This window comes from Polistes canadensis, unplaced genomic scaffold, assembly GCF_001313835.1.
Source record: "Polistes canadensis isolate GaletaPanama2010 unplaced genomic scaffold, ASM131383v1 scaffold_276, whole genome shotgun sequence".
Taxonomy (NCBI): Eukaryota; Metazoa; Arthropoda; class Insecta; order Hymenoptera; family Vespidae; genus Polistes; species Polistes canadensis.
Genome location: NW_014569823.1, coordinates 128458 through 143959, shown reverse-complemented (window position 1 = coordinate 143959; position 15502 = coordinate 128458). Strand labels below are relative to the sequence as shown.

At 37.5% G+C, this 15502-nt stretch overlaps 1 protein-coding gene across 2 annotated transcripts in view; it reads left to right on the top strand.

Annotated features, from left to right (window-relative positions):
- Positions 1–5589: 5589 nt before the first annotated feature.
- The window catches only part of LOC106790994 (irregular chiasm C-roughest protein-like), a 121485-nt gene continuing 111572 nt past the window's right edge, over positions 5590–15502 (top strand). For both annotated transcript variants that reach the window (XM_014756299.1, XM_014756298.1), the window contains exon 1: positions 5590–6847. In XM_014756299.1, the coding sequence (XP_014611785.1) occupies positions 6639–6847 (209 nt within the window). In that variant the 5' untranslated portion in view covers positions 5590–6638. The remainder of the gene's footprint in view (positions 6848–15502) is intronic.

Here is a 15502-nt window from a genome sequence, read left to right as displayed (position 1 = left end):
GTTTCCTTAATGTGTTTCTGCGATCGAGTAACAAATCTCATTAACTCTGTGGTGCGTTACTACGACGACGACGACGACGACGACGACAACGATATAATATATATGTTACCGGAATAGTAGGAAATCAAGCAATGTTAGCAATACCCCATCATTGTTCTCAATGCAAAGCGTTTTTTGACAAAGTCAGAAATGTATTCATATTTCTCACATTTCTCACAAAAACGAAAAGATAAAAAAAAAAACAGAAACTGATCAGGAATGTAGTTGAAAATGAAGAGCGAATAAAAACCAATTAAATTGGCATGGTACGATCTATAAACATCTTTCAGATTTATTCTAGCCTAGTTCTCGATTCAATTTACGTTTGGATGCCTTGCAGAAACTTAAGCTGGCATAGTGCCACAGTGGCAATATGTCTACTCTCACTCTTTTGCCACTACCACTACTATTACTATTACTAATACTAACAGCAGCATCAGCTAGACCCCACCCACAAGTGTACTACCCTGCACCTTTTTCCACTACTTTTCTTTATTCTTTTTCCCCCTTTTTTTTTCCTTTCTTCTTTCTTCTTCCTCTTACATGTACTTTGCCTAGAACAGCCTAGGCAAATATGTCGCCAGCCGACACTATCTAGCAAGAAAGTCCGGTCGAGAGAGAGAGAGAGAGAGAGATAGATAGACAGACAGATAGAAAGAAAGAGAGAGAAAGAGGGAAGAAGAGGAGGAAAAATCCGAGTGCCTCTCTGACCACGTTCACCATTCTTCGCACATTCTTCTCAAATAAAGCGATGCTGAGACGTGACCTGGAATCTCCTCGAAGATTATATGTCGTCCAAGAAAGATGGCGAAGCGGATCGTAGAAATAAATATGGTTTGCACGTAAATCGTGGGAATTAGCAAGGGTTTACGTACACGTACCATCTTATGTATCTACCTATATACATTTGTATATGTATATATGTGTACACGTCTCTCTCTTTCTTTCTCTTCCTCTCTCTCCCTCTCTCTTTACATATACCCCACGTATTTGAGTCAGGCGATGCGGATACTCGTGACATTGTGTAACTTGAACTTTATCAAAATAAAACAACAAAAAAGAGGGAAAAAGGTAGAAAGAAAGAAAAAAGAAACATGCAACAAATATATTCGTATACATATAACATAAGAAAAAGAAGAAGAATAGAAGAAGAGAGAAAGAAGATTAAATTCTACTTAAATAATATACTCGAATGAATCCTAGCATAATTTTATTTAACAAATTTTCGTGTGCATTAAAAAAGCAGAAAATGAATTGCTCTTTAAACGAACGACCTTCATTATTTTTATAATACTATTCTATATAATTTTATGTCTGACCTTTTGCGTGTTCACTAATTTTACCAGCTCGCCTATAAAATTTACATTAATAAAATCGTGTAGCCAACCGATTTAACACATTCCATTTTTTTTTTCCTCTTTCGCATTAAGAGCATGCATATTATTATGAGATGTAATAAAAAACATACGAATGAATTTTCGATAAAAATCATATTGATGACATTTCTCGAATCACATTATTTAATCCGAGCAAAGTGACATCGTTCTAACTAATTTCAAATTGTAGACAAGCTTAGGCTATTATGCGCGAAAGATCGCAACATGATTTAAAACTGTAACTTGAATGCACCGAGTCACGTTACTCGTCGGTTTAGCGAACGACTGTTTGCGAGAGACTTACAAATGATTTCTGGACGATCAGCTTTAGAAAGCTTGGCTAGGTCTTACGCGTACTATGTCATGCTACTAGAAGCACTACCAAGATGATCTTATAGACCCTTATTTTTCAAGAATATACACATTGAATATGGTTAAAGTACTGTTATAAAATATTTCAAGAAATGAGATAAAAATTTTGATTAATTATAATCAAATTATTAATATGTAATTTATTTTATGAATTATGTATTATATATGTGTACGTGACTAATTTATGTTTGCCAATATTTATATAGTTGCCAGATTTTTTAAATTATTTTTTCAAAGACTAAAGACGAGTGCGCATATATTATAAAAATTTTTGTTAGAATTCTTATCAATTCATCTACATTAGTGAATTCGGACAATATCCCGGATTAATACATATTAGAAAATCAATTAAGTCCAAGCCGCACTTAATCCGATATCCGAGGATTAGCGAATAACCTCCCAAGGGGGGAAGTCTCATTTTCATGTTCTGCCGATTCTCACCATTTCTGAGAAGAGTAAGAGGGAGAGTCCGAGGAAGAGTGTGCATGACAACGGTGAAGACAGAAATGTATATATATATATATATACACCCATATCTCTATATAGTACAGAGATAGTAATAAGGAAGACAGAGAAAGAGAAATGATAAGGGGTAGAAGCCCTTTTCCCTTCTTCGTTATCCTCATACATTTTCACGATCCCGCAGGAGTCGCTTGCGCAAGCATTATCTTTATACCTTAGAAAAATTTCTTCTTCCTTGGTTCTTCCTTATAAAAGTAGTTGGCTACCTAAATTGCGATTGTCTAACTTAAACAAAAAAAAAACAACTATTGATTGAGTTTCTTTGTTACTTCCTATAGATGAAATTGCGCTGTAAACACGTGCATACAAAGAGATGTCTTTTCTCGTTTGGCAGCATATACCTTCAGATTGAACAGCTTCTGTTTCCATAATCATCGACAAAGAGACCACAAAATGCCAGTTCGTGTTACGTAATATCCATCCGAACGAATATCGTTGGTCATTTTAACTATTCCTAGTATCGAGCGATCTAATAATGATCCGTTTAGCTAGAATTCTTCGTTACTCGTTGTTCCCTTTCTACATGTTATGTACTTTAATCATATAAGAGGTTATGTTGCTATAAAATAACGTGTTTTAAACTTAGTAACAGAAAACGAGTTCATGCACAATGCTTACATTGCCCTTATTTTTATTTCTCATGGTTAATTTTACAAGGCCGTCTCCTACTCTGCTATTCCACTGGCATTAACTTCTATTATTCTTTGGAACTTTATAATTACCTCGTAATACAATTACTTCCTCGAAACAGCTTAGTCATATAATAATATTAAGTATAAAAGCTTATTATTCTTGAGAGAATGAGAAAGAGAGAAAGAGAAAGAGAGAGAGAGAACTAGTCTTACCATTATCAACGTCCATCCTTCATTTCGTTTCATTGATTCTCCTTAGGGTAAAAGTAGCTTCGTTGGAAGGAAAGAAACGTTTCTATTCTTCTTCATGATCAGCTCTTTTTCTTCTTTACAAATGACACAATGACACCAATGTCAAATTAATGAGACCAGGTAGTTACGGTCACTTTTGTCAATTTCTCGTATTCACAGTGATACTGAGAAATTACACTTGAGAAGGGGAACGCCTTCCTAGAATTGTCCTGGCAAACACGAACTTGATCATTAAAACAGACCGACCCCTATAAGCGTAGCCATTAATAACTTTTTGAAGATCCTACTGTGATGAGTTTTATACGATGCTTGGACATCAATCTACGTAAACGTGAATATAAATTGACGTACAAGAGATGTAATCCTTTGTGCGTACTGTATATGATGATTGGTATAAGTAGAAAATCAAGAAGATTTATATATAATTATTAAGCGATCATTTTTTTGAGTGATTTGTTTAATAGAAAATTGTAGAATTTAATGAATCTTTTGGATAATAATAAATTCTTAACGATTTATATATGCACGGAAAATAATATATTTCATGAATGAAAATAGAAGAAAAATTGAAAAAAGGAATTTAGTATGACTTCAAAGTGATATTCTTCTCGGAAGTCACGTAAATTCCCAGTGGTTGCTTTCGTTATCACCGTGCTCTGGTGATTGCCGGGTTAGGGACGGATTAGACTCTCTCCTCCTTTTGCTACCCTCACGGTCTTCGTCGTTTTGTACGTACGTGCTTACGTACGTTTTCTCGGAGAATACGTGTGCGAATGCGGTATCATAATGCGCATGCGTCCTACTCGATTCCTTTCTGTCTCACCCTGGCGATGTAAAATCTACTCGGAGATCTAATGGGAGTACTGCATTTCTAGAGGAAACGTTCTATAGAGAAAGAGAAAGAAAAACAGAAATAGAGAATGTATCGCCGAGATTTGAACGTGAATTCGATTCGTTCGACCTTGAATATTTTACAAGTCTGGATAGCCAATCGACATTGCAATATTCTCGATCGAGATATTACATCTTTTTCTCTTTCCCTGTATATTTCTGTGTGATAGGAATCTTATAGACGTTTTCATATTTACAGAACGTGTTATCGATACTATCCGACGATCTCTCTGACGGTATTTTTTTTTCTATGATTTATTAATTAACACAGATCATAAATTTCGTAGTCGTTTAGTAATCATTAATATATATCGTCTTAACAGAATCCCACTGACTCTCCTAGTTCATGAATAATTCAGGATCGAATTATCTCTATGGTGATTGTCAGTTCGATCGACATCGAAAGCTTTTTTATCGACAGATTTAAAGATCCTCTGAAATATTATTACAACGTTAGGTAGACAAGTGTCATATCGCCCATCAGATACTTCGAAAGATGAATACTTAGTCTATTGATCTTGAAAGACACACAGAATGAGGATCACTCGAGGAAGTTGCGTGTGACATTCTCGATAGTAGTTGTGTGAACGAGTTGAGCTTGGACAAGTGCGCAGGCGCGACTCCTTTCATTAACTGCATCTGACCTTTTCGCTTGCGTTGAATCGAAGAGGCGGGTAATTTGAAAATTTGACATCGTGGTCTGCGTAAAAACACTGGATTAAAAATATTAGCTTCATTAATTTGCAAACGTATTCATTTTTAATACTTTTCGCTTTTCGCAATGCCGTTAAACGTACGCACAATTACGAATAACAATGGTATGAATAAAATTACATGCAATATTTGTGCACAATATTTCCTGATCGTCTATTTTTTAATTATCACGTTTCCTTTTATTCGCGTACTATTTAGCATCGAAAGTATACAGATCCATTTCTTATTATTAAATATCACAATTCGTTGATTTTCATTTGAATTTTAAATAACATTTGCACTAATCAAATCGATCGGAATTAAGTAACAAGTTTCGATTCCTGCCTGATATTACCTTATGAATATCATAACTGGCTTTGATCGAACATTTCAAAAGAGTAATCGAATTAGTCCCATCGCTAGATGCAAGTACGTAGAGAAGATTGAGAGAGAGAGAGAGAAAGAGAGAGAAGGTACTCACTCAGGTAACATTTTCAGGAAGGGTGAGACAACGTAATAGTAGTAGCAGTAATAGTAGTAGTATCTCGAGAAGAACGCATGCGCTCGCGAGAGATCGGCTATCTCCGTCTATTCCTTTCTGTTTGACGGTTCGTTGTACACCCCACCGCGACGGAGGCCGCCACGCGACTATTCCCCCCACTACGAACCGTGAGCGTGTGTCACGCTCCGGGTAGCTCGGTGCGTACCCATTACACGGGCCGGCGGAGGGGGTAAGAGGCGCGCGCGACTCCTTCGTTAAGAGTGGGGATGAGCCGGTCACGGGTGGTGGGGATGCGAATGCCGAGGACGGAGGAGCCGTCAGTAGTTCCGTACCAACTTTCCTCCGATACGTATGTATGTCGGTGCCGCGTGCGTCGCGTCGCGCCGCGATTAAGAGATAGGCACGCACCCTCCTCGTTTCTTCATTGCTTCTGTCATCGTTATTATTGTTTATAACGAAAGGGACACGAAGACGTAATTAATTAATCAAATTAGAAATATACAGTGTAGAATAACAGGGTGATTGAAGAGAGAACGAGAGAACGAGAGAGAGAGAGAGAAAGAGGAGAGAGAGGGAAAGAGAGAGAGAGAGATAACGATCGAACCACTTCGATCGGGAGTGGTGTGTGTTCTCCGTGAATACTTACCCTGGTCCATCGTGTGATCGCACGAATGTCGCGACGCGATGTCGCCCGATAACGGACTCGTCGGGTCGCGAGACCTGGCACTCGACGTCACGGCTATCATCGGTTCCTCCTGACAATATGAGCTTCCTGAACCATTGTCGTACTACGCGATCACTACTAATAAAAGTGCTACCCCTATCGGTACAGCTGGTGCTGGCGAGTGTCCTCCTCGACAATATCCCAGGATCTGTTCCCGCCGTCGCCGTCGTCACCACCGTCGTCGTCGTCGTCGTCGTCGTCGTCATCATCATCATCATCATCATCATCATCTTTAACATCATTGTCAAGATCATCGTCAACATCGTCGCTGTCGTCGTCACCAAGCTTCCTGCAACTTATAATGTTGCTCTTGTCCTTGCTGACTCGAGATTTCTGTCCTATTTCTCAAAGGATTATTAACCACAAGAAGAACTTCGAGCTCGCGTGTGTGTGCTGTCGTGCCTGTTAAAACCATCCCTAAAACACGTGCAACCTTTCCCGTGGGATTATTGTTCCTCGTGTGCATTATTATTCGTGTGTTAGATAGAAGAACGACCACTTGTCTTTCTCTATCTTTTTTTTCCTTGTTACGTTCGTTCTTACGCTATCGGTTTTTTATACTCGTACTACTTCTACTGTTTTTAAGACGACGACTACTACTATTATTTTGGTGCTTTTTATATAATTCCCGTTGTATGTGCTTGCAAAAAATTGTGCATTTATTTTCTTCTATATTGCGTTATTATTATTATAAGATATACACAGTGAGGAACGGATATCGAGCGATGATGACAGCGTTCATGATCGCCAGCAGCACCATGGATCTTTGCCTCAGCACGGTGGTGACGATGTGCCGCGCTTTTGCGAGCACCTCGACCGGTGTTACGAATTGGAGCGTTACAAGGTAAAATATATATATACATATATTTTTAATATATCCTTCACACCACTCCTTCCACAGATCTTTTTTTAGCATCAATTGTGCTCACATACTTTACACATATATATAACACGTATATACACTTGCTATCTTACGCGAATACATACCTAAGATCGATTTTTATGTTCGACGTCGACGTATATCGCGCGTTTACTTTCGAAGCGTGCGCTCGATTATGTGCTTCGAACGTGTACCACGATTGAAACACGCTTCGCCGATCAAGCGTGGGCCCCGGTATATACTCGAATACTTTTGCCCAATCATGCGAGGATAGTATCCGGTGAAATTAGTTTGCTCGATTAAGTGATGCCCGTAACACACCATCGTCGGAGCGAAAGAGAGACGGATAGATAGATAGATAGATATACGGATATGTGTGTATACGGAAAGAGCAAGTGAGAGTAAAAGATAGATAATTGGTCAGGGTTTCTTGTTCGATCGTTTTCGTGTGTTCTTCGAGCATGGCGCCGGAGGACGATCTTCCTCGGTGCTCTGGGAACGCGTCAAATATATGTAGGGCGCCTTAAAATATTCAAAGGATCGATATTCTGCACTAGTCGTGCACACTGCGACGTAAAATACGTACGTACGTTATGTACGACTAGACATACGTATGTCAGAGAAAAGAAAAAGAAAGAGAAAGTTCTTTTTTCTTTTTCTTTTTCTTTTTTTTTTTTTTTGAGTATAAAGATAACCACACAAATGAAACGCGAAATAAGCTTGTGCTATTCCTCGTCGTCGAGGAAATATCGATTTTCCTGTGGGTAAACCGCGCCAGGACGAAATTTTCACGGATTTCTTTCTCTTTCGATTCTCCGGGGGGTTTTTTTTTTCTATCGATATCGGCTAGACGCGTTTGTAACGTATACGTATTAAAAATCACAGAGAAAAGTCTTTTTCTAGATGATCGTTGTGAAACAATTAATCGATGTGAAGAGAAATAGTGGTGAATTTCGGGATATTTTGATGGTCGATTTATAATTAAATACGATACTCGTGATTTACCGAACTGAACTGGACGTTTTATATTTTATATAATATAATGCCACTCTTTTTTCATTCGACGATAATTTTTTTTTTTTTATCTCTACGCGAAATTATCGTTCGTGCCGCTTTAACTTGATTAAGAATCATCGATTTTATGAGAACACACATCGAATCATTTTAAACGTATCTACACTTAAATACTTCAAATTCTGATCGCTCTACCATTTGATTATAGTAGTTTTCCGATGGATATGGATGGCTTATATTAATCTATACGTGTTTTATCAATCAGACTGAAAGAGTGTACAGATACGTGAGCTTTAAATATAAATCGTAACTCAACGTTTAAAATAGACAAACAAAAGGAATATTAACTTGATCGACGTATGTACCGGCTATTTTATATATGTCAGTTTACTTTATATTAAACGAAGATTCATTTACGAATGATAAATAACGTTCTGTTCGATTTATTATTTTTTATACTATTTTCGATTTTACATTAATAAATGAAGAGAGAGAGAGAGAGAGAGAGAGAGAGAGCGAGAGTCCGTGAAAAAAGAATTTACGTTCCAATCGAAATATCAAAATCAAATTGTACGAGTCTCCAATTGTCCTTACATATTTTTAGCGCTATGAAAATGTTTAAGATTCTCGTTGTAAGGTTAATTCGACTTAATAGTACAAGGAAAGTTGGCCCACTCTACGATTTTATAACTCCGATAACGAACTCTCGGTACTTGCGTTAGAGTCGACTTGAATATTCTGCCTTTTTTCAACTTACTAGATTATAAAAACGACAGAAAGAGAGAGAAGTATAATGAGGGTACACGCCTATACGTATAGTACGTCTGCTGCACGTACAAATGCATGTGTAAGCTCGTCTTTACGTTGATACTCTTTCTCTTTCTCTCTCTCACACACACACGTTCATTCACTCAACCCTTCCATCTCTCTCTCTCTGTTTCTCTTTCATTGCCGATCCACCCTCGCTCGCCAAGATAGAATTCGTCGGTGGAATTTTAATTCCAACTATTCCGAGAGCTAAATAGCACTTTAATATCGGCACGTAGTAGCCTCACTTCCGCCACGAAGGAACGAGGCTGAAAACGCGTTAGGAATACTACTAGAACGAAAGAGTGAAGAAGAGAGAAACAGAGAAAGTACTCCGAGAGTAGGTACTTTTTTCTTGTCGAGCGACCATCTTCTTTCTACCCTTTTTTTTTCCATACTCTCAGATCTTCTTTGTCATCAGCGTAATTTCTTTCTGATTTTTTAATTTCTTTTTTTTTTTTTTCTATCCATCTTTCTATCTTTCGTTTTATTTTCCACAAAGATCTCTCAAAGTCCTTTACGTAATAAAACGTAATACCAAGAAACGACTCTTGGAAGACTTTTTGATTACCTCAAAGAGTAAGAAGCTCTCTTATCGGAATTTCATTAATTTTCTTTTACCTTAAAAATCGACATTAATCGATACTCGTTGCGCGTTAATTGCTCTTGTTGACTTTTTTCTTATTGCCGACGAATCGTTCGTTGGGAAATAAAGAGGAGCGTTAGATAGAGTCTGAGGAGATAATAGTGCATCGTTTTATAATCGATTAGTTCCTCGTGTTACGCCGTACGGCGAGGTTTTAATTTACGTCGTCGAATTACCTCTCGGCTAGCTTTTAAAAGCTTGCACAGCTGTTGCTCGACGCACACGAGATATCGACGACAGTAAACCTTTTACTAATGAAATATAATTAATATGATACCACATCGGCTTTTAATACTTTAGATCTATTTGTTATGCAATAATTATAATCAACTCGACCCTTGAGAGATTAGGTATATGATACAAAATAAAACTGATAAAGGGATGAGAAAAAACAAAAATAGGAAAATAAATAATAGAAAAACAAGGAAAGAAGAGAGTATTGTAAAAATTGAAGGACGATATAAACGTTAGGGTGTCCCCTTTGGCGAACCATTTTTCATCTCCATAAAGAAAAGTCTCTTTCTCGATTGGAAAAGGGATTCTCTCTATTCGATAAAGAGAGAGAGAAAGAGAGAGTCGTCCTTCCCTTTATTTCGCGAGAGTTTGCTCCTCTCGAAGCGGCGAGCCGTGAAACGCGGAATGTAGGAAGAAGGAGCTGGTGGAATCGTGTGCTCCTCGTTTTCAGAAGGGCCGATTTGTCGGCGTAAAATTCACGAGTTGGAAGAAGAAGACTATGATATAACGTCGGGTGAAACGAAAGGCTAGAAGAGGGTCGGGTGGGTTGCCGCTAGCTTCTGGGGGTGAGACGAGGCGAGACCAGGGCAGGGCAGGGCAGCAGCCGACGAGACCACCACCACCACCACCACCACCACCACCACCACCACCACTACTATTGCTGCTACTACGACTATTACTAATACCAGTAACTTTCAACATCAGTAACACCAACACGTAGCTCTACGTCGTCGGTTCGCTTTTCCAGGCTTGGTTGCGACCCATCCACTGCCACGAGCACTGCCGGCAGCAGCGTACCACCCTTCCTTTTCGTGCCACCCACCGATCGATTTTCTGAAAGTAAATAAAATTCGTTCCTGAGTAGCCCGAAGCGTCGTACCCCCGCCGCACGTTCGTGTAAAGCGTCAGTGCGCTCTATGTAATGCGATAAATCAGGACACCGTAGATAGGAGCCAAAAGTCATCGGACGCTGTCCTTTACCTCACTCTTTTTACCTCTTCCTCTATTTCTTTCTCTTTTTCTCTTTCGATGTATACCCATCCATTCTTTCTTTCCGTTTCTCTTTCCGATCCACCCTTTCTTTCCCTTTCTCTTTATTCTTATCCTTGTTTGTTCTCGTTCAGCAAGCCAATGAAACTCGATTTCGTTGCCGTGAGAGAAAGCTTTCCGTTGCATCCTCGAGCTAACTAAATTCTATCGGCGACGCTCTTTCAATTTCGAAATTTTGCGCCAGGAAATTTTATCCGAGAAAAACGATACGTTCGTTAAAATATCACATTGCTCTATATATATGGTTTTCGCATTTTTTTTTTCCATTTATACACACAATTCGAAAGAGAAATATATATTTTCATTTCGTTTTATGCTTTTTGTTCTACTCTATCAGCGATAGTAAGAAGCAGACAAAACTTCGATTAACCAGCTCGTCGATCATAAGGGAGGACATTTAATGTTTCTCATTTATACATTTAATTTGAAATTCTACATCCACGTGAAGTATAATAGATTATGTTGCAGAGATCTCGTGCACGATGTACAATTAAGGCGAGGCTGTACTCCCATTGGAACACTCTCCCTCTCCTCGCTACCACCTTCGGCCACAAGCCATCGTACCAACTTGCACGAATGTGATAACGTTATACACTTATGCAAAACAAGTTCTATAAATGGTCATCCTCTTGCATGCTCTACCCGTTACGTTCTTGCCCTTTAAAAATAACGTTCATGTAAATCTGATTTTTTTTTTTTTTTTCTGAAAATGCAGTTTTTTGATAGTCTGGTTCGTAATAAACACTGGCTGATTTTAATACTAGTGTTAAGAAAGTATGGAAAACAAAAATTCTGATTTAAATGTCTCTTTATATAAAAAGTTTTAATTTCCTTTTGCGTCAAAAATACGTCAAAAATTAAAATAGTGTTTGTGTCATCTTTGTAATCATATTATTCCTTGCTCAAAGGCAACTTTTCCTTTTTATTCTTCGAAGAAGTTTTCCACGGGAGTGAATAACCTCTTGGCCGAATGAACGAATGAACGAACGAACGAACGAACGAACGAACGAACGAACGAACGAACGAATGAACAAACGAACGAACGAACAAACGAACGAACAAACGTAGGGGTTGGAGAGGCCGCAGGAGGTTAAGCTTCTGCAGCTGCCACTTGCAGCGTTTGTTTCTCGAGTTTTGAAATTTTTACTAGAGAAAAAGAGTCTCCGCGCGAGGAAACTCAGGAACTAGCTCGAAATATTAATGCGCGGAAAGAAAATATTATGATAAGTGATGGCCAGGGGTGGAATATTAAGAGGACATTGCGCGTGATAAAAGTCAGCAGCGAATAAATCGTTTTATATTTTACGAAGGAACGAAAGTTGAGTTTACTTGAAACGAAAAAAAAAATAAAAAACAAAGAAAAAAGAAAAACCAACAAAAAAATATTTCGAAAGATTTTTTTTTTCCTTACAATTTACCCCATCCGATTTATATGTAAGATATATGTGTATACTCCAAAATGTAAAACAAATAATATGGTTAGAAAAAAATTGTTGAAATTAGAAAAAAAGTGTTGGAATATTTCTATGACTGACTGTATGTACCGGTGCACAACAACGAGTTGGAACAATTAATTCTAATCGATTAATTTGCGTACGGTGAACGTTCCGCTGTTGGCTACCGCGTACCAGCATTATTATATCCCCTTTCCTCTCTCTCCCTCTCTCCCTCTCTCTCTCTCTCTCTTTGTACGCAGTCCAGAGAATTAGTGTACCCAAGTGGTCGTCCATCACTTTGCGCCACCACAAATTAATTATCTCGTAAGCATTATTTTAATTAACGCCAACGATCAAAATTCTCTTGAATTTTTCTCGTCGTTCGTTCCTGTTCGTACGATTATAAAAAATGTTTTCTTTTTTTTTTTTTGGTTTCTCTCTCCATTTTCCCCCCCATTTCATTTCTCTACGGACGAAAATCTCATTTGTATTTTTGTATATATATATATATATATATAGATAACCAGTTTTACTAACTCTGATTTTGTTCTATTAACGCATTTTCTTTAGCGAGATGGGAACATTGAAATGCTGGTACGAATCACATAAAGGGAATTCTTTAGGCATCTTCGAAAGTCGTTGTCGTCGTCGTCGTTGTTGGATTGTATCTTCAGGCAACGTCTTTTTCATGATTAAGAAGAGAGAAGTAGCGATGCACGTCAGTACACTTGGCAAAGCATGGTCATTAAAACACGCTAATTATGAGTTAGATACGAGTGTACTCTAATCTTGAGAATCTCACTTTACTGTTCGCGTTCTTTCGCACTGTTGAAAACGACTACGAGTCTTCGTATTTGCTTGCTCTTTCTCTATCTTTCTATATATATCTTCTCTCTCTCTCTCTCTCTCTTTCTCTTGCTCTCTTTATCATTCTATCCCTAAATATATTCAATTTGATAAATAGTATTTTTTAATAATATATATATAGTTTGTTTTCCAACGATTTCCACTTTTTACTTAGAAAGTAGAATTCTACATTGTCTGGCTGCATAATCGTTGATATATATCCCTAATATTGAGTCTTATTTTTAAAGAGATTCTTCTTTAAGTCTAGAACAGCAGCTGTTGTTAAAGGTTAAGACTTCTCCACGAATCATATTTCAAAGCTTGTACAAGCTATTTGCATAAACATACATTTTCTCATCGTATATTCCGGTAGTTTGCATAAATAACGAACCGAGAAATACGGAATGTAAAATAGCCGCGTAACAGCTCTGTACCTTCTCCCTTTTTTTTAAAATTTTTTTTTTTTTTTTTTTTTTTGACAAAACCACGGGTCATTTGAAAATTCAAAATCCTTCAAAGAATCCAATTCATTCGCTAAAATTTTGATTTTAAAAACACTGACACTAACTGATTGAAAGTTTAAAGTAATAGTAATTATTAATAAGATTAGTTAGATATGTTCATTGAAAGTTTACCATGTTAATTTAACATATAAATCAATGGGTATTTTCGTGTGTTGATCAATTTGGATTTTCAGCAATGATTTCCTGTCAATAACGGGTCACCGAACGAAATGGAATATACCCCCGACTGGTTACCATACACACATTCACACACATATATACACACACGTTGAGGTTTATTAATGTATAATATTGTGACGAATGACCGTGAATATTGGAATAGAAGTTACCATGGTTACGCGGATACCACGAGAAGGGTATTCTACGTTTACAACCATAGAACGGAAATTTGTAAACGCTGAGTTTCGAATACCTTTTGTGTGAATTAGACCGATGAATTTGATGCGTTGCTTCAAACTCAAATCCCTTTCGAGTTCTCCTCGTAGTTCTCTTGCATGTTCTAATGAGATAGGAGATAGATTATAGGTTAATAAGGATTTGCAGTCGTATATAACTGAGCTCTCGTTTGTCGTGTAATTATAAGAAAGCAAATACAAGGTTAATCCATAGTATATGTATTAAAATTAATAGACATGGCTGTTCGTTGATTAGTTTCAAAATGAGGAGACAGAGAAAGACGGAAAGATAGAGAATTATCTGAAATAATGTCATACAAGAATAGACTCAACGAAGTTATTGGCAATAATCAATCAATTCATTTCTTTTCATTCATTTCATATTAAAAAGATTATTCTCGTAGAAATTAATTCTTAGATTAATGTGTAGTAAGAATAAAAGAGAGAAAGAGATAGAAACAGAGAAAGCAAAGCTTTCGAATATATCATTATTAAACAGCTCGAGTGAGTAGGTATATCTGAGCAAACGTTTCGTATCTTCTAAAGCATGAAACGTAAGAGAGATTTTAGTTCTAAGGCCGATGTATGCCATTTTCTTTCGTCGAGCTTAATCTTCGCGTTGGAGTGGTACATAGAACTCGTAATATTAATATAACGTCATTCATCTGGCTTAAATAAACGTGACGTCGTCGTCGTCGTCGTCGTCATAGTCGCAGTTGCAGTCGTAGTCGTAGTCATAGTCATAGTCGTTGTAATCGTAGTCATAGTCGTCGCTTTTCTTTCCCCCTTTTCCTCCTTTTCCCCGCTCCGTCAAGCTATGGGGCTCTTACCCAACGTAAACTCAAAGTCGCAAATGTAGAAAGTTATTGTCAAATTACAGTACGAATCACCAGGACGATGGAGCTTCCTACGAGTTTACCGTGGCGCAATCAACTTCATGTATGTGATTTATGTGACTTGCGCTAGAAGAGGAAAATTAATGACGGAATAGAATTAAAACAACCGTGCGAGCGGTTTCTCTCTTCCACGAAATAGACAAAGTGTCGTTAGTCGTATTTACGTGGATCGAGGAGTCGATGATTTTAGAAGAGTAATGAAGATTGAAAGAGACACCAGGGCTTTGGGAATATAGTATATCCACAGATAGTGCAATCTCGATCGATTTTCCCCTAACGAAACGTTAGTCCGATGGTTCGTGCAAACGAAACTAATGAAATTTGACTTGACAAGCTTCTATCTAACGCATATGAATATGTATAAAACCTATCATTAGTTTCTCGGAAAGAAATAATGAATATTATCAAATGATATCGCGACGTTATATTTCAGAGAGTAAATAAATATTATGAAATATCTCGAGCACGATGGTTAACGATCCGCCTCGTGTGTCAAGCGCGTTGATTTCGATTAGTATCTCGTTGGCACTCATATCTTTTATATACTTTGTTATATCATCGTGTATAGAAGGACAGTTCCAATTAAATATAAGTGTCTTAAAACTACGACCTACTCGAAATATTGAATATCCGATGGTTTGTAGTTTAAAAAGAAAAATTCAGAAAGAAAAATATCAAATTGAAGTATTTCGTTGCGTCGTTAGATTAAAGTAGAATTTCATTGCATAGTTTGATGAAGTTGTGGAAGCTCAGAAAGTAGACGTTTGTTAT